The sequence below is a fragment of the Vombatus ursinus genome, unplaced genomic scaffold (assembly GCF_900497805.2).
Source record: "Vombatus ursinus unplaced genomic scaffold, bare-nosed wombat genome assembly UNPS02008996.1, whole genome shotgun sequence".
Lineage (NCBI taxonomy): Eukaryota > Metazoa > Chordata > Mammalia > Diprotodontia > Vombatidae > Vombatus > Vombatus ursinus.
The window spans coordinates 12699931-12719301 of NW_020948774.1; the positions used below are offsets into that span (position 1 = coordinate 12699931).

General features: G+C 39.8%; 1 protein-coding gene across 2 annotated transcripts in view; it reads right to left on the reverse strand.

Annotated features, from left to right (window-relative positions):
- ZKSCAN8 (zinc finger with KRAB and SCAN domains 8) overlaps positions 1-19371 on the reverse strand; it is a 54257-nt gene that overhangs the window by 7415 nt on the left and 27471 nt on the right. For both annotated transcript variants that reach the window (XM_027850267.1, XM_027850266.1), the window contains 2 exons: positions 3487-3578; positions 3021-3147 (listed from right to left, as the gene is read on the reverse strand). In XM_027850267.1, the coding sequence (XP_027706068.1) occupies positions 3021-3147; positions 3487-3578 (219 nt within the window). The remainder of the gene's footprint in view (positions 1-3020; positions 3148-3486; positions 3579-19371) is intronic.

Genomic DNA, 19371 nt, shown 5'->3' on the forward strand with positions numbered 1-19371 from the left:
GGAGCTAGGGTCAGGCCACCAAAAAGGTATATGGTCAGACTAACAGAGATCATCAGTCTAGGAGGGAAGCTCAAGCTGGAAGCCCAGAAAGGGCATGGAGGTTTTTACTTATGACTCTGACTTCTGGAAGCACAGGGACTGGTGCCAAACTAGTGCAAAACGTATAAAGTTAACATAACCACATAGGATAGAACCAGTTACTACAATGCAACTTGGTAAGTCTAAAGTGAGAGAAACTTGGCCCCGTGAATTGGGGAGACTACAGAAAAGAGTTGTCTGTTTCAAGTCCTAGGTTTCTATTCTCAGACCTGAGGGTTGAAAGAAGTAGATTGGAGAGGCTGACCTGTAAACCATACCTGCAAGGTCAAACCCACAAACAAAGAGAACTATAATTAACTTCTCATTAAGAACAAGGCCTGACATATGCCATTCCATAAGGAAGAGGAAAAAAAGGGTAACTAAAAGAACATTCTATTTCTCATACCTGGCATATAGGGGAAGGATTCATTCATTCGTAAGAGCTCTGTGAGTTTCCTCTTTAAGTTATTATTGTATGTCTCCTCTAGTGTCTAATCATAAACTCTTTTAAAATAATAAACCCTAGGGGGCAGCTAGGTGGCACAGTGGATACAGCACTGGCCCTGAAGTCATGAGGACCTGAGTTCAAATCCGGCCTCAGACCAGACACTTGATACTTACTAGCTGTGTGACCCTGGGCAAGTCACTTAACCCCAATTGCCTCACTAAAAAAAACAAAACAAATAAAATAATAAATCCTAAAGAAATGCTGGGTGCTATTTCCAAAAGCAACACAAAGGAGTAAGGAAAATGACTGTTATGAAGAAAAGATACTTGGATTTGAGTCACTTGAGTTATGTGACTCTGGGTAATTCACTTCATTTCCTTGGACCTCAGTTTCCTTACCTATAAAATGAGGGAATAAGCTAGACAATCTCAGAGGTCCTTTTCAGACCCCACAATTAAGCTGAATAATGAGAAAAGGTACTAGGTGGTACCATGAGTCAAATAATGGGACTTGGGCACAGAACCAACAGAGGTTGAATGGATTGTAAAGGTAATCAGAGTCATCTAGGCCAAGCCCCTAGTTTTATAGATAAGGTGAGGAAAGGAAGAAATTATTTAATCTAAGGTTAGGTGGTATAGTGGTTAGAGCACTGGAGGTGCAATCAGAGATTTGAATTCAAATCCAGCCTCAGACACTTACTAGCTGTGCGACCCTGGTCAAGTCAATCAACCTGCCTGCCTCACCTTTTTCATCTGTAAAATGGGGATAACAGCACCTACCTCACAGGCTTATCGTGAGAACCAAAGTGAATGGTTCATTGTCTGACACACAGTAGGCACTTAATAAGTGCTTATTTCCTTCCTTCAATGTCACACAGGTAGCTCGGCAGAGCCAGAATTCAAACCCAGGTCACTTGACTAAAAATGTATCATCTTTTTTACTCCATCTTATAAAAAAGTTTTTTTTTACCCCATTGGCTTATGGAGTGACTTGGCTTCTCTATTTTCGTCTTTCTTAATGCTGAGCCCAATGGGAGGCAGAATGTTGTAGAAAAAAGAAAATTATTTTTGTAGTAAAATTCCAGCTATTATCTATGTGACCTTGGGCAAGTCATTTAACTTTTCTTGGCCTCAGTTTCCTCATCTATAAAATTGTGTGATTAAATTAGATTATCTCAAGCCCCTCCTCATTCTAAATCTATGATCTTTACAGGTGTAAAAGGCTCAAGAGAGAAAAGATATAAGTTGGACTTTGGTTTGAATAATTAATGGAGGAAGAATATCAAGAATTAAAGGAATGAAGGAATTGCTAATTCTATGGGTCATTTATGGTAAGAAGATCTAGCAAAGGTAGTAAGAATGGGAAAATGTCAAGACTGGTTAAAAAAGGTAAAAAAAGGACAAACAACAGTAAATAAAATTTGAAATCTCCATGTCAGATATCTATCTGGGAACTGGGAAGATGGGTAAGGTAAGAACTAAGGAAAAAAAACAAATTTATTTGTTTCCAACCAAAAGTAACAAAATGTCCTTTGGAATAAGAGAGCAAGAACATGTTGCAGGAGCTCTTTTTATGGTGGCCAAGAAATGGAAATTGAGGGGATGCCCATCAATTAGAGAATAGCTGAACAAGTTGTTGCATATGAATGTAATGGAGTACTACTGTTCCATAAGAAATAACAAGCAGGAAGACTTCAGAAAAACCTGGAAAGACTTACATGAACTGATGCTGAATGAAGTGAGCAGAACCAGCACACAGTACACAGTAACAGTAACATTGTTTGATAACGAATTTTGATAGACCTACCTCTTCTTAGCAATGCAAGATCTAAGAAAATTCCAAAAGACTCATGATGGAAAATGCTATCCACATCCAGAAAAAGAATTATGGAGTCTGAATGCAGATTGAAGCATATTATTTGCTCTCTCTCTCTCTCTTTTTTGTTTCTTCTTTCTCGTGGTTCCTCCCATTGGTTCTAATTCTTTTTTACAACACGACTATTGTGAAAATGTTTAATATGAATGTATATGTAAAGCCTATATCAGACTGCACACCATCTTGTTGTGGGGGGAGTGGAGGGAGGGGGAGAAAATTTAAAATTCAAAATTTTATGAAAGTGAATGTTGAAAACTAAAAATAAATTAATTTAAAAAAAAAGACACGTTGCAGGCAAGCTAGGCAGTGACTAAAGTACTGGGCTTGAGATTCAGGAAAACCTGAGTTCAAATCCTGCTTCAGACTCTTACTAGCTGTGTGACTCATGGCAAGTCACTTAATCTCTCTTAGCTTGTTTCTTTATCTGTAAAATGGGAATAATACCACCTACTTCAAAAGCTGTTGTGAGCAACAAATGAGATAACATATTATTTCAAGGTCTTAATATTTTAGTTACCTGAGCCTAAACTCAATTGAGTCCTTCTTACACTTCATGGCTACTATCCTATGAATAAGTCAATAAAGTTTTAAAAAATGCTAATCTTCTGTTGGTCCTTACCCAAGGAGTACACGTGGCCATAATTGTCTGGCCTGCCATCGCTACAGAGGTCTTTCTGTGCTGGATCAAGAAGTCCCCACTCCTCCTGAATGAGAGACACTGCCATGTCCTCGATCTTCACCAAAGTCTGGAACGACACAAAATCCCCACTGAGGTCTATTATTATTAGGTCTACCCCTAAAAGGTACAGTCCCACTACTCTAACCCAGAGCAAGGAAATGAACTAGCAGAATCAGTGTAGAACAAAAAGGAAGACAGTATATTTGATGAAATGGGTAGAGTGTTGGGTTGAAATAGGGAGAAAAACAGAAAAGGTGACCATCAGAAAACCAGAATGGATCTCTCTGGGAAGAGGTATTTAGGGTAAATACTCTAGGTAGAACCCACTAGAAGCTTCAGGATTATAACAAAGAATCAAGTAGCAGCTACACTGTCTTAATGAGGAGTACAGCAGACCATAGCTCACCTGGAACCCAGCTGTAAGAAGTGCAGCTGCCATCTCCTGGTCTCGTGGGTTTCCCTTCTGAGACGAAGCAGGAGCCTGGGAAATGGGCAGAACTAAGAGAAAAGAAAGAAGGCATAAACAGTATTAGCCTTGTCCTCAGGCCTCTCCTCACTAGGAGCCTGTGGGATTTTGAATTAACTACCCACCAATTTCAAACTTGTCTCTTACATTTCTGAAACCTACAATGGATATTTTGAAACTAGTTTTATATTTCAGGCTTCTTCCATTCTATACTTGAATGCTCTACAGAACTTACTTCATCCCTTAAACAAGACTCTCTTTTCAATTTCTCCATTACTATCAATAGCATGACCAAGTGTGACAAATAGCCCCTACTGCTTGTGTCTTAGTATAGTATCTCTTGGATCCAGATCTTTGATTAACTGTCCAATTAACCAGGGAACCTACCTGCAGAACTAATTTAACTTAATTAATGCTTTCTCTAATGTCTTCTTTGACCTCCAGTGCCCACTTCCTATCATAAAACTTATTACTAAAATCAACACAGATCTACCCAGTTTAGAGTTTCAAGCTTCAGAGCTTTTGCTCTGAAAGTTCACATTTAGTAGTTAGAATAGGAATGAAAGGGAAACTAAGTGAAATCACACGGTTCCATGGTGAAAAGATCTAACAAAAGTAATAAGTAAATGGTAAACACACTCTACTGTAGAAGCAGAGGAGTGTGAACAGATTTGTGGTATTCTTACTGACTTTTTGAACTCAGTGGGTTACCAACCTTCCCTAATACATGTGATTTTATTTATATATGTACACACACACACACACATACACACATGTGACTATCAGCAGGCTAGACAGAAATGCAATGTATTTATCTTCAGGTTCTTCTTCAGTGCAGTCTTCCCAGAAGTAGAAAGAAAGGTACTGGGCTCCTCTCCGTGGCATAAAAAAAATCTTTAGGAGTTTATTATTATGTCTCTGTCAAGGTTAGAACTCTTCAGTTCTACTTCCTTTTCCCACAAATTATTCAAATAAAAGCTGTCATGTTTCCTCTGTTCTTAGTAAGGTAAATAGTTTAAGAACATCTAGGAAACCTAGTGGTGATCACAAAGAGATACATGGTTTCATTAATTACAGATCAGTATAAACTAATCTTATTTCCTTTTCTGAGGGGTTACAAAAACTAGTACATCAGAGGAATACTATAGATATAGTTAGCAAGATTTTTGATATTCTGGTGGAAAAGAGGGAGTCATGGGCTAAGTGACAGTATAATGAGAAAACTTCAAAACTGGTTGAATAGCTTGACTCAAAGAGTTGGTTCCACGTCAATTCAGAAGAGTTCTGGCTTGGTTCTGTGCTGCTGAACGTTTTCATAAATAATCTGGATAAAGTTACAGATAATAAATATCATAGATTTGGAGGTAGGATGTACCTTATAGACCACTTAATCCAACATCTTCATTTTATAGAAAAGAAAACTGGGGCCTAGAAATGTTAAGTGAATTGTCTGAGGTCATATAAGTAGCAAGTGGCAGAGCCAGGATTTGGATCAAGGTCTCAGACTCCAAATCCAGTGCTTTCCAATGCACCACAGGCTTATCCAATAAGCAGACAACGTAAAGCTGGAAAGAACGCACAATAGATTGGATGATATTTAGGATCTAAAAAGATCTTGACAGGTAAACTCTGAAATCTAAAACAAATTTAATTAAAATAAATCTTAAGTTAAAAAAAAAACTTCAAAAAAATAAGCCTGGGGGGGCATGATTAGACAACAGTTTATCTGAATAAGATCCAAGGGTTTTAGTGTACTATTGCTGTTCATTGTCCTTTGGGGACCATAAGATCAGGAGGTGATGCCATGACATACAAGTAAATTGGATTTAAGTGAGAGAGGGCTCTACAAAGTCACCAGTTTCACTTTCTCCTCAGGAGCCATCTGGAGAACTAAGGACAAACCACCTCTGTGAGTAGCAGGAGCTGACCCACTGGGGACTCAGCTGAAACTTCCTAACTTCCTTTCCTGGGGGTGCTCTGTCCAAAGGAATTAAATTTTGGTGTCTGAAATCTTACAAGATATCTTGGGTTTTACCAGCTAGATTTCTTTCTTGAGGTCTAAGCCTTAAACCCAAATCACTGGCTCTCACTGATTGGTCAACAATAGGTTCCAGGCCAAGCCCCACTTGGTCATTGTCTGGGCCTGGACTGGCTCTGAGTGAATGTAAATAGCAATTGTTTCTATTTTGGCCAGAAACCCTGAGGGTCTTCCCCTCCCAGATTGATTTTTTTTTTAGAACTAGGTAAAAGAGGCTATTTTTTGCATCCTTTCTTACCTAGCCTTAATCACTGAATGGCATTGTCTCAGTCAAACTAAGCTCTATTAAAGACCTTAGCTTAAAAAAGGCCAAGGTCTCCCACTGTATCCAGGGCCATCTCCAGGTATATTGATCTAAAGGACTATAAGCTGAATATGACAACAATATGACAGGGCAGTCAAAAAAGTCACTATGATCATGGACTGCATCGTTAGACACTGTTTCTAGGAATAAGGAAATGATGTTCTGATTTAGTCAGACTATATCTGGATTACAGTATGCGGTTCTGGGCACATCAGTTAAGGAAGGCCATGGACAAGCTGGTGAGCATGCGGTGGAAACCACTAAGAATAGTGAAGGGCCTTGAGTTCATTCCATATTGGTTAAAGGAACTGAGAATGTTTCGCCTAGAGATAACATGATCTATGACTTCAACTACATGAAAAAGGAATATGAGTTATTCTGTTTGAACCCACAAGGGCCAAACTAGGAGCAATGGGAAGTTACAAAAAAGCAAATTTAGGCTTGGCATAAAGAAAAACTTCCCCCAAATGCAAAAATGAAATAGCTAACTAGGGAGGAAGTAGGGTTCCCCTCATAGAAGGTTCTGAAGTAAAAGTCAAATGGCAATCATTTATGCTGTGGTGGGCATTCCTTTTCAGGGTAGGGTTGGACTAGATGGTCACTCAATTTCTCTCCAATTCTGAAATTCCGTAATTATGATTTCATACCTTATCAATAAGGTCTGTACCTGATAAGTTACTGTTTAATTAAAATATTTCCTGTTCTTCAATTGAATCAACTCTTTCCACCAAGTTAATGTAGTACCTTTCTATCAAGGGTCTCAAGGTATAGACAGAAAGCAACAGTTCAATGTTATTTGTTTCAGGTACTAGATGCTTGTTTTATTCTATAAATTAAAAAATAAAAAAAAGAATGCCTTTCTTAAGACAGGACTTAAAAAAAACTATCTAAAGAGCTTCCCTGCCACCACTATTCCTGTGTTAGGTCTTAGTTACAATGGCTCCTCAAAAAAGTCTATATTATTGTCTAATTCCAGCCTTATTTATACCCCAGCTTTAGGCTGAGCTGTTCCAGTATGCTCCTATTGCTCAAGAGACTCTTCTAATTTTTCAGTTTCTGTTGCTGGCTTAGTCTGAGCTGATATTCCTGTCCTTTCAAGGAGTAGTTTTATTATGACCCCAGCTTCTACTGAACTCCCTAACTCATTCCTCTTCTCTTTACTATTTAAATCAGGGTGTAGCATGTGTTCAGGGAAGACTAGTACTTCTGGTGTGAGAGCTGCTGAGCCCTTTTCATGGCTACTTTCCACCTTTGGTGTCCACCTGATCCACCTAACTCTCACATGTGGCTCCAAGAAGCTGTAGCATGTACAGCAGCCACGCCTTGGTAAATTGTTTCAGCAAATGGGTTAAACAAAGTTGAGGATAACCAAGGGGTCTCAAACCAGTCGATGAATTAGTCCACCCCAAGCATGCGAAGCATTCCTGGTGGAATGGGCAGATGGGAACAATTTGTTCCAATGGCCATGAAGACAGCTGAAGCAGGTGCTGGGAAGTGCTTAGAGCTTGGTTAGATATTGAAGACACCAAGGTCATCTACTGGATCTTGAGCCATCACTAGTTGTCTTGACTTGGTCATGCCACTGGACTGTGATGATTCTGGAACAAAGAGTGAGGCTGACGACTTCATGCAACTCTGCCTCACTTAAATCCAATTTATGCGTGAATCAAAAGACAAAATCTATATAATTTTGCCATTGTTACCTATCTCAAAATCCTGTGGTGACAGGCAAGTGACTAGCAGCAGGTGTGCATACATTGGGAGTTGTAGTCACAACTCTGCCCAGGCCATAGGGTCTTCTCACTGGGATTCAGCAGTCCCCTTGGGTGTCTGAGCATCCTTTTAAGGATCACACTGCTCATCTTCTGATGTGAGGAATAGTCTGGAAAAGGTGCCCTAAAAATTGTCTTTTAACCCAACCCTGGCTTGATTACCAAGTCAAGTGGGGATTCCACCCTGAAGTCAAAACACAAAAAAATGTACAAAAACTTCTACAAAGATGACTCCACTCACCATCAGTACATGGAATATGTGCACACTTATAGACAACACAAAATCCAGTAGACCTGAAAGACAGCAGGTATCACATTCAAATAGCAGCTCTAAGTGAAACAAGGCCGGCAAATGAAGGCCAGATTACTGAAGATGGAGCTGGATACATGTTTTTCTGGAGAGGCTACCGTAAGATGGAACACTGTAAAGTTGGTGTAGTTTTTGCAATCAAAACTAATCTAGTCAACAAGCTTGCATGCCTACCGAAAAGAGTAAACGACAGGCTCATGACAATGTGATTGTCACTTGCAGGAAAACTCCATGCCACTATCATCAGTGCCTATGCTCTCTGATGATGTCAAAGAAAAATTTTATGAAGACCTGGAGACTGTTCTCATCAATGTGCCAGAAGAGGACAAACCGATAATTCTGGGTGATTTTAATGCTAGAGCAGGCTTAGACCACCAGACATGGCAGGGAGTCTTTAGGAGGAATGGAGTTAGAAACAGCAACAGCAATGGTCACTTACTACTGAAGACTTGTACATATCATAACCTTCTCATCATCAACACTGTCTTCCATTTACCTAAATGCAATAAAACTTCATGGATGCATCCTCGAAGCAAACATTGGCATTTAACAGACTATGTGATTGTAAGGAGAAGAGACAGACAGGATGTGAGAGTGATGAAGGCAATGTGTGGCACAGAGTGCTGGACTGATCATAGACTTATCCTCTCCCGAGCTAAATATTCACATTCAACAAAAGCAGTGGACCCAAGGCAAAATGATTACCAGAAGAATTAATGTCAATAGATTAGAGCATTTCTGAGCAGGAACAGTTTATTTCTAACTTGGAGGGAAAGTTAGGCCAACCCTCAGTTGGCAACAGCAGAGCAAAAAAGGAGTGGGCAGCTTTTAGAGATTTGGTGTACAGCACTGTATTTGATCATCTGGGTCAGAACACTCACATACTTCAAAACTGGTTTGACAAAAATGTTGGGGAAATTCAGAAGCTGTGAAGTAAAAAACGAGAACTCCACAGGGTTTATCAGCAGGATACTTCATCCATCTCTAAGGCAGCATTTAATTCCATCAAAAATAAAATACAAGCAAAAGTTAGAGAGATGCAGGATTCTTAGCTCAATAAGACAGATGAAATTGTTTTATGCTGATAGCAACAATTAGAAGTGCTTTGATGATGCCCTGAAGGTTATTTATGGGCCAAAGACCAATGGTACTGATGCAGCACTACTCAGCACTGATGGAGTCACATTGATTAGCGATTAGAACATGATCCTAGAGAGATGGGCTGACACTTCCATAGTGCTCTAATTGAAAAGGAGGTTTTGAATGCCATTAGGCTCTATTCGTGTTGCAAAGCCCCTGGTGCTGATTCTATTCCAGCTGAGATTGACAAGGTGAGGGACCACTGCTTATACAAAAGCTGACTGAAATTTTCTGGATTATGTGGCAAGAGGAGATTATCCCCGAGAAGTTCAAGGATGCCTCCACCATCTATCTCTATAAAAGTAAAAGAAACAGACTGTCCTGTGACAATCACAGGGGGATCTCTCTCTTAGTCACTGCAGGCAAGATTCTTCCTCCTTCACCTGGAAGATGGTCATCTACTTGAGAGCCAGTGTGGCTCGAGAAATGCCAACAGCGGAACAGAAGTCTGTACACAATGTTTGTAAATCTGATCAAAGCCTGTCAGTCACAAGGGCTTACGGAAAATTGTCAAAATTTGGTTGCCTGGAGAAGTTCATCAGTATTGTACATCAATTTCATGATGGCATGCTTGCCTGAGTTCTGCATAATGGACAATGCTCTCGAACTTTCCTGGTCATCCATGGAGTGAAACAAGGCTGTGCACTTGCTCTCAAGCTTTTTAGCATGATGTTTTCAGCCATGTTATCAAATGCCTTCAATGAGGATAAACATGGCATTAAGGTCAGCTACCACACTGATGGTAAATTCTTCAACTTGAGATGGCAACAAGACAAGACCAGAGTGGAGAGAGTGTTGGTGCATGATTTTTTGTTTGCAGATGACTGTGTACTCAATGCAGCCTCTGAAGCTGAGATGCAACAAAGTATTTCTCTGCTGCCTGTGCTAATTTTGGCCTAACAATTAACACCAAGAAAACACTGGTGCTCCATCAGCCAGCACCACACCATCCATACATGGAACCATTAGTTACAGCAAATGGATAAGTATTGAATACTGTGGATAAGTCCACTTACCTTGGCAGTATACTTTCTAGGGATGTACACATTGATAATGAGGTTGACACAACCCACTGCCAGAGCTAGGTTCCGAAGGAAAGTGTGAGAGAGAAGAGGTATTAGACTGACTACCAACTGAAGGTCTACAGAACCACTGTGCTGATCTCATTGTTGCATGCCTGTGAAATCTGGACAGTCTATCAGAGCCATGCCAGGAAACTGAATCACTTCCATTTGAACTTTCTTAGGAAGATTCTGAAGATCACCTGGCAGGATAAGATATCAGACACTGAGGTCCTTTCTTGAACTAAACTGCCAAGCATTCAAACTCTATTTCAGAGAGCACAACTCCAATGGGCTGGCCATGTTGTTTGAATGCCAAACACACACTTGCAAAAAAGATTATTTTATGGAGAACTCACAAAGGGCAAGCACTCACATGGTGGTCCGAAAAAGTGATAAGAGGACACTCTCAGAGTCTCTCTTAAGAACTCTGGAACTGATTGTGTAACATGGGAGACACCAGCACAGTGTGCCCTCATTAGAGAAGGTGCTGTGCTCTATAAGCTAAGCAGAATTGAAATAGCTCAAAAGAAATGCAAGATGCACAAATTTAGAGAATCCATCCCAAATATTCATGTGGACTACTTGTGCCCAACCTGTGGTAGAACATTCTGAGCTTGTATTGGTCTGATCAGCCAGTCGGATGCACTGTAACTTGATTCTAGCATAGCAATGTCATTTTGATTCTCTTCAAAAAGGAAGGACAACAAGCAACCAACTATTTAAATCACAGTTGTCAGAACACCTCTTTCTTACTCCAATGAACATTAATTTATTTTTCAGCATTCATTTTAGTTTTGCTTATTTTTTTAAAATGTTTTACATATAGCTTTTTTAAACATTACAGTCATTTCTAGGTATACCTCCTTGCCCCAAACAACATGCACTGAGCACTCTCTTATAAAGAATAAAAAAGTTGAGCAAAACCAACTTACAGGAACCAATTAGATAGTATATACAAGTTTCTGCTTCTATTCTGAAAGGAGGGACGTGCATTTCATTGTCTTCAATGTTCATTTTAAAGAATGTAGTTTTCTGTGATGAAATTATACAGTAGAATGACTGGTTTTTCAGTAATCAATTAACTTTTCAATATGTTAGCATAGCTATTCAAAGAGTAACACATCAAAAAGTTATCACATATACAAGGGACTTAAATTATATTGATTCCAGCTTTCTAACTTCACAGTAGCATTTAATTCTTCTCCTTATCTCCACCCCACAATATCCAATTTCAAAGATTTTTCCTTTAAGATGATCATATGAATTGAGTCTTTCATTTTCATTTCCACAACTATAATCTATATATAATCACTGCCCTCTAGAAGATTTCTTACTTCTAATCGCTCCACATTTCAATCCATATTCACCTGGCTAGGGGAACAATCTTATTCATATACTATTTTTATGATACCACACTCACAGTCAGAAGTCTATAATACACTTTCAAGGTCTAAATTCCCTAGTTTTCTATTGTAGGTACTAAATAAAATTATTCTGTGTAGTTGATTAAACTTTTTACAGCACTTCAGTTCACTTATACAACAGCTGTATGCATTTTCTACTTTTATCATGTTCTATTCAGTGTAGTTGTTCTTTGTTAAACATAATTCAATGATTGTACATTATGCAAATTTAGTTATATTAAAAGTTGATTAATGTTCCACATATATAATATCTTACATGAATTTTCCCTCATCTCTAAAGTTAGGTTATGGAGTAGATACAATATTATTCAATTTTTCCTATACATCCACACTTAAGGAGGCAACAAGAGAGTTGGTAGTAATGCCAGTTTCAGACACTTAGGAAATTTCTAACATAGGCCAAAATGAAAGCTCATGGAGAGACAGTCATCTGAGAGTTCTTTATACAGATACCTATTTTTTCAAATTACGTATAACTAGGGATGACTATAAAGAGAGGTTTTCATGACTAAAAACACCCTAGCAGCTTTTAAAGCAGGGTCTCTTGAACTCAGATCAGAGCAAACATGAACAGTAAATGGGAAGCATACTTTAAGAGTAGCTAGGGAAAGTCATAAAAACAGGGGAGTTCAATTTTAGCGGGTATGGAGGGCAATAAAAATGATCATTGATTCAGAGCTCATATCATAGCATCTCAGTTAGAAGGAATAGCAGCTCTCCAACATGTACTTGAACAACAATCTAAAATATACCTGACAAGCGACTACAAAGCCCTTGCTTGAAGCCCTCCAATAGTACTCTGAACTCAATTCCACTGACATGCAGAAGGCAGCAGGAAAACAGAAAGTCCTTTCACTTCTTCTCTAGATAGAGAATAGATGTAAACCTTAAAGATTTTAAGTATATTTTAGAGGGAAATCAGTTAGGTGTGAATTAAATAATATGGTCCAGAACTCTACTGCTCTGGTCTTGAATATTAGACCAATGTAGTAGCTCACCTAAGATTTTTTGACCTGTCCCTCTTCACAGGGATGGCTGGCTGCTCAACACACTCCTCCCCTCCCCTTTGTCCCTTCTGTAAGCTGTGTACAGTAAAAATTGTCCTTACTGTATTTTTAGTTTTTGGTAATGTAATAAACATGATGGTGCCTTCTCTTAATACATCATTCTAGTCTCACTGGTGATTTTGTACCAAAAAACAAACAAAAAACAAAAAAACAAATAAAAAAAAACCCCAAACCACAACCTCCAACTTTAATAGCTCTAATTGATAGGAAGGTATCTTCCTTACATCAAGCCTAAATCTGCCTCTGCAACCACAACCCATTATCTATAGGATGGTAGCTGAGACCAAAGAGGAAAACAAAGGTAAAAAGGATACTAAGGAGACAGGTAGTTAGGAAATAGATAGAAGAATCTGACCCTAAAGAAGAAAGGCAAAATGGTCTCTAAGCAATGGAATTATTTAATAGGTGTGAGATTCTGGCCACGGAAGGCAAATCTGTTTCTGCTGAGGAGGAAGCAGATTCTTGTAATCCACAGAAAAATAAGGGGGATTATCCATTCCTGGCCCCAGAAATAAGAAATGTGTCTTGGTAGTAAATGACTTCTTCCTAAAACATACAGTCATGACCCTGACATGACTAATGAGAAAGTATGCTTTCTATTTGGAATGTGCATTCAGGAAGTGACAGTTTCAGGAGAATTATCAAACTTGAAAAATGGTGATTCATATGGGAACAAGTGATATTGCCAGAAGGAATCTAGAAACACTCTAGGGATTATGAAGTCCTGGGCAGGAAAATGAAGGAATCTTTACTATCTCTGGGTAATACTTTTATCCCCACTGCCAAATGAAAATAAGGGCCTTAAAAGGGAAAAACTACATAGTAAAGGAGTCACCAAGAAGATGATCTCAGGAAATGAGATTCAACTTTCTGGACTATGGAATCAAATATATTTGACCAGGAGTATATCTAATTAGGTCCATGAAAAATTTCTTTGCTATCTTGTTTTTCTAACTGGCTAAGACTGCTATCAAGGGTTAGATGAGTTTCTCCTAAGAACCAGTTGTGGTTTGTGAGTCAAAATTAGTATATCCCTCATATGCTAAGAAAGATTATTTGAAAATGATTTATGTTTATGACTCTCTGACCATTATTAGATGCCTTACAGATCACAGGTAACTTCTAAAATGCTTATTATATAGCTCTCCAATTCTCACCTTGTTCAAAAACACTGTGGTACTTCTAAGTCATACATCTAAATCAATTTCTTAGCAAAATTTTGGTGAGATTTATAAGCCAAATAAAATGGTAAAATGACAAAAGAAGGGTGTGGGGATGGGAAGAATTTTTATATCTGAAGACCTGATAATCATATTAAGAGAGTTTAAACTGAAAGTGGGAAAGGATGGAGAAAAGTACCCAGATACAACTGCTAAACCAATTACTGTAGAGAACAAAAGGTAAAGTAAAGATGCTTAGTAAATCACAGACAATGACCACAACTGGGAAGAGATGGAGAAATGATACTACTGAGTATAGATGTTTTTACATCAATATGTGGAAGGTGAGCAATAGATTTTTAATAAGAAGAAGATATAAATATGATCTAAGTATCAATCTGACTTAATTGGGTGGGATTAGAATATGGGAATGGAGAGGTACCTCTTGTGTGGAAACCCATCAACCTAAGGAGAAAAGCAGCATGGTAGAGAGCATTTGTATCAAGATGAAAGTAGGACAAAACAGGCCAGATATAATGAATGGCAGAATTATAATATGGGCTATCAGGAAAATCCTGACTCTTTGATGAACCAATTCAACTCTATACCATCTTCTACTTTTAAATCTTACCTATGATCATACCTTTCCAAACCCCAAAAGTGGATTAGCATTCACCCAGCATTCACTTCATTTCCCTCTTATTTACAAGTTGTTAAATGGAAAAAAGTCATGAAACCATACTGATTAGGCCCACCACAAATTCATGTTATTTAATTTCATCTGGGCCCTCACAGTAGCAAGGCTTCACAATAGCAAACCTTACTCTTCTCAAATTGATTCTATACCACTCATCATAGCAGCTGTTCCAAACCTTCTCATCTCTCTTCAAACCTTCCATGACACCAGCTCCCCAAATGTTCTCTGCTGAGGACCTGCCCTCATGTTTCATAGAAAAAAATAAGGCCATGCACCAAGAGTTCCCGGTCCTCTCTTTCTCATCTAACACTACTTCAGATGTGTTCCCACACTACATTCTCATTCATTACTGTCTCAAATGAAGAAATGGCCCTTCTTTCCAAGGCAAATCTCTACCTCACTAAATCTACCCTTGATACCATCCTCTTCATGTCTTCTCCTGCAGACTGTCCTATTATTATCCCCACTCGCTCTCTAATCTTCAGTCTCTCTCTAATTACTAGCTCCTTCCCTGATGCCTAAAAACAGACACAGGTCTCTTAATGTTCTAATGTCTTAGAACTTGGCCAAAAATCAAAGTCAAGCTTACCACCTTATATTTGGTAGACTCCATTCTCTTTTCTATTTTGAGATTAGGATGTGTGTTTGTAGAAAGCAGGGAAATAGACAGTAGATAGGAAAAGGTTAAAGATAAGTGAGAGAGTAGGGATGATGGAAGGGACAATCTGCTAGAGAAGATAGCATAGAATGGGAATGCTGTGAATGTTCCTCCTTAATATATGTCAGTTTTTTATTATCTCCTTAATACTCATCAAGCTGGGGTTAGTGGTGGTACTGGAGGGCTAAGTATTACTATTTTCTCTGGGTTTGTTAACACAAAGCACATTGCCTCCATAGTGTCAGGAGTCCTATGATGGGCTAGCTGGTTGAGGGCTATAGCATCACCTCCCAGGTAGGAGGTAATCCTACCTATTTTTTGCTGGTGATGGCAAAATAAGTAAAATGGGTGTTAGTGAGGAGCCCAGATATGACATCCTTAAGCTCTGTTTGAATTCAGGTAATTCAGTTTTCCAACCATGAAGTATCAAATCCACCTCATAGCCAGACTTAGGAGTAGCCAGGTGAGTAAAATTCCTTTTTAAAGAAACATAATGGGGAAACTGAGCCAGGAGGATCCCATCTTAGACTGAGGCTAAAATTGTCCTCTCAGCTTTTCCTGATGCTGACTTCCCACCAGTATCACATTTTCTGAGTAGCTTGTGGCATTTCTCTCAGATGGTGGATTATTGATTATCGATGAATTATTATGATCCATCAGACAACTCAAAATAAAATCATTTATGGTCCCATGAGCTTTTACTCAAACAGCAAGTTTCACTAATCACAGCTTAGGAAAAACTTTTCCAGGATTTACATCTCAAACTTAAATTTATCCTGGTGTAAAAAGTCAATCATTAGAGATTTCTATACACTTGAAAATTCTCAGCAAGCCATAACCCAACAAGCTTTTTGGCTAGTTTACACATTAAAACAATAACCAACAATAGCCTAGTGGTAACCAAATTATGAAAAGTTGCATGACATAACTGATATAACTGACATAACTGAAACTTGAAAGAAACCCATTACCAATCAGATGACTTCAATTTTGTTAAATTCATTTCCAAATTACTTTACACAGAGAATCAACATCTCATCACAAACAGTTAAAACCACAAATTTAAAAGAGCGTGCTTACCCAAGTTCGGAGGCTAGCATCTTTACCTTGAGCAGGATGTGCTGAACCTGGGTGATACTTCCAGGCAAAGATTGCCTTGGGGCCCAAGGCTGTTGCCAGGGGGGCCCATGCTGTAGCTGCTCTTCCCACCTCCTTCCTTTCCCAGGTGGGGGAGGGTGAAATCAAAGGTGAGGGGTAAAGGGTGAAACTCTTTTCTCCTATGAGAAGGATTAACAGATACCCTATTGACTCAAGGGAAGGGAGTGGGAGAAAGGAGTTACCAGGGTTGTAAGGAGGAGTTTCAAAACTGCTTAATGATTCAAAACCTCCACAATCTGCCAAGATAGTTTTAGCTGTTCTAACTTTTCCCTGTAACCTCCATAAAGGAAGATTCAGGGGTGTAGAGGGAAGGGGGTAAGTAAGCCTTAGGGAACCAAAAAGCAACTGCAGTTTTCCCCAGTTCCCTAGCACCGAGAGATTAACAGAATTGGACATACACTTCCAGATAAGGCATCCATCCTTGTCCTCTATGTTGTTGTGATTTTGGGGTCCCGGCACCTCTAAATCCTTAAATCTCAACATTTTGGTGGCTCATACAGGGAAACTGCCTAACCCCAAGTTTTTCTCCAGCCAAGACCAGAAGGTCTGTAAGCCTCCCTTCCCCTCCCTTCCTTTCTTGCTCTGTAGTTGGGGTTGCTCTCCAAGCACCTACTTCTTTTTCTCTCACTATCTTCCCAATTCTCTGCAGGTTTGGTTTCTGACTTCATCATTCAAATGAAATATCTTTGACCAATTTTATAGACGAAGAAGCTAAGGTAGCCAGGTTAAGTGACTTGTTCAAGGCCAAATATATAGTATCTTAGGCTAGATTTGAACTCAAGTATTCCTGACTCCAGGCTCAGTGCTCTATTCACAGTGCCACCTACAATCTCTGGAAACAAAGAGGAATCTAACTATAGAATGGAGGTTTTAGGTGTAATAATGCAAGAGAATGGCAAAGAGGAAGACAGGGACTGGTATCAGTAGGTTTTTGGCCTAAGCAGAGAATGATTTTGAGTTATTGATATAAACGAAATAAAGAGATGGAAGTGTTAAGCCATAGCACAGGGGTAATACTAATTTATGTGACTCAGTATTCAGAGTCCTGCTATAACAGTGGATGGTGAAAGCCTGTTTTCTCTCAGATGCCAACGAACATGGGATAGAAGCAGTCTGGGAGTCTGGGCTGTGCATTCTGGTTGGTAAATACCTGGTAATTGTGTTGCTAAGTCTTACTGAATTCAAAATTAATGCCAGTTCCTTTGCCTTACCCCAAGAAGCACAACCAGAAGATACTGTACCTGTGGAAAAATGTACTATAAAATGTTCCTGATATCTAAAAGCCTGGTCTTAGACTGGTGCTGGAGGCAAGAAGCCTTGTGTGGACGTTTGTTAGGGATAGCTGAAGCATTGTTTTTTTCAGATGATTTGATAAAGCTGGCCATGTGGCAATACGTTCTAATGGCAGTTCTCCAAATCCAGTCTCTGAGAGGAACTTAGATTGGACACACACCTTTCTGGGTACAGTAATGATAAATAAAGGCTGGAGTAGGTTCTGCTGGGGTCTAGGTGTCAACAGTGTCTCTACCTATCTGAGTGCTTTGTGCTTGAAGAGTGCTGAGGCACAGTTGATTTGCCAGGCAGTAACGAAAGGTATAGGGCAGAGTTAAGTCCAATCAATCAATTAATTAATATCTACTAAGCACCTACAAAGTTCCAGGAACTATACTAAGCACTGGGGATACAAAAAGGAGCAAAAGACAATCTCTTTCTTCAAGAAACTTAAAATCCGGCTCTAATTCTTAAAATCTGGCCTGCTTGCATTAGCGATGCAAATACTTAGATTCCTTAAGAGTCTGGCTAACATGGCAGATCTTTAATAAAACTTTCTTTAGCTGAAAGAAGGCTTGGGTGGAATTCATTTGGGCAGGACCTGCATGTTGCTATTTTGGGGTCCCAGCACCCCTAAACCTCAACATATGGTTCCCTGAACCTCAACATTTTGGTTGCCAGTACAGGGAACCAAATCTGAAGCTCTTCTCCAGCCAAGAATGGAAGGTATGTAAGCCTCCCCGTATCTCCTTCAGTGGGGTTGCTCTCCAAGCACCTAGGAAAGCTTGGAGGTACTTTTTGGGCAGACAGTTATGAGGCTGTCTCACACTCTGCCTGACACTCTCAGGGTCCTGGTCCAGTGGTTCAGGTTGAGGCCATGGGCACACCTTCTGTAGCAAAGAGGACAAGGACAGATGACCTATCCGGAAGCATATGCCCAATTCTGTCAATTCTCTCGGTGCTAGGAAACTGGGAAAACTGCAGGTGCTTTTTGGTTCCCTGAGGCTTATTCCCTTCCCTCTCCACCCCTGGATCCTCCTTCTAGGAGGCTACAGGGAAAAGTTAGAACAGCTAAAACCATCTTTGCAGATTCTGGAGGTTTTGTGATTGATCATTAAGGAGTTTTGAAACTCCTCTTTACAACCCTGGTCACCCCCTGCCCCCACTCCTTCCCTGCAGCCAAGAGGGTTAACCCCTCTCATCCCAAATCAGACTAGGAGAAGAGAGTTTCACCCTCTCCCCCCCATCACCCTTCCCACCTGGTGAAAGGAAGGAGGGGGAAGGGGCAGCAGTTACAGCATGGGCCCCACTGGCAATGGCCTTGGGCTCTGGGGCAACCTTAGCTGGGAAGCACCACCCAGGTTCGGCACATCCTGCTCACCAACACCTTGCCCCTCTTCAATTCCCAGCAGCCCTGGGGAGAGAGGGAAGGGGGATCGGTCAAGGTAAGCCAGCCAGCCTCTGAACTTGGGTAAGCCCTCTCTTTTAAAGTTGTAGTTTTTTTGTTTGTTTGTTTGTTTGTTTGTTTTGGCTAGGCAATGGGGTTAAGTGACTTGCCCAGGGTCACACAGTTAGTAAGTGTTATGTGTCTGAGGGGGAATTTGAACTCGGGTCCTCCTGACTATCCACTGTGCCACCTAGCGGCCCCTTAAAGTTGTAGTTTTAACATGTTAATGATGAGATGTCGATTCTCCGTGTAAAATAACTGGGAAATGCATTTAACAAAACTGAAGTCACCTGATTGGTATAAATCTCAGACTG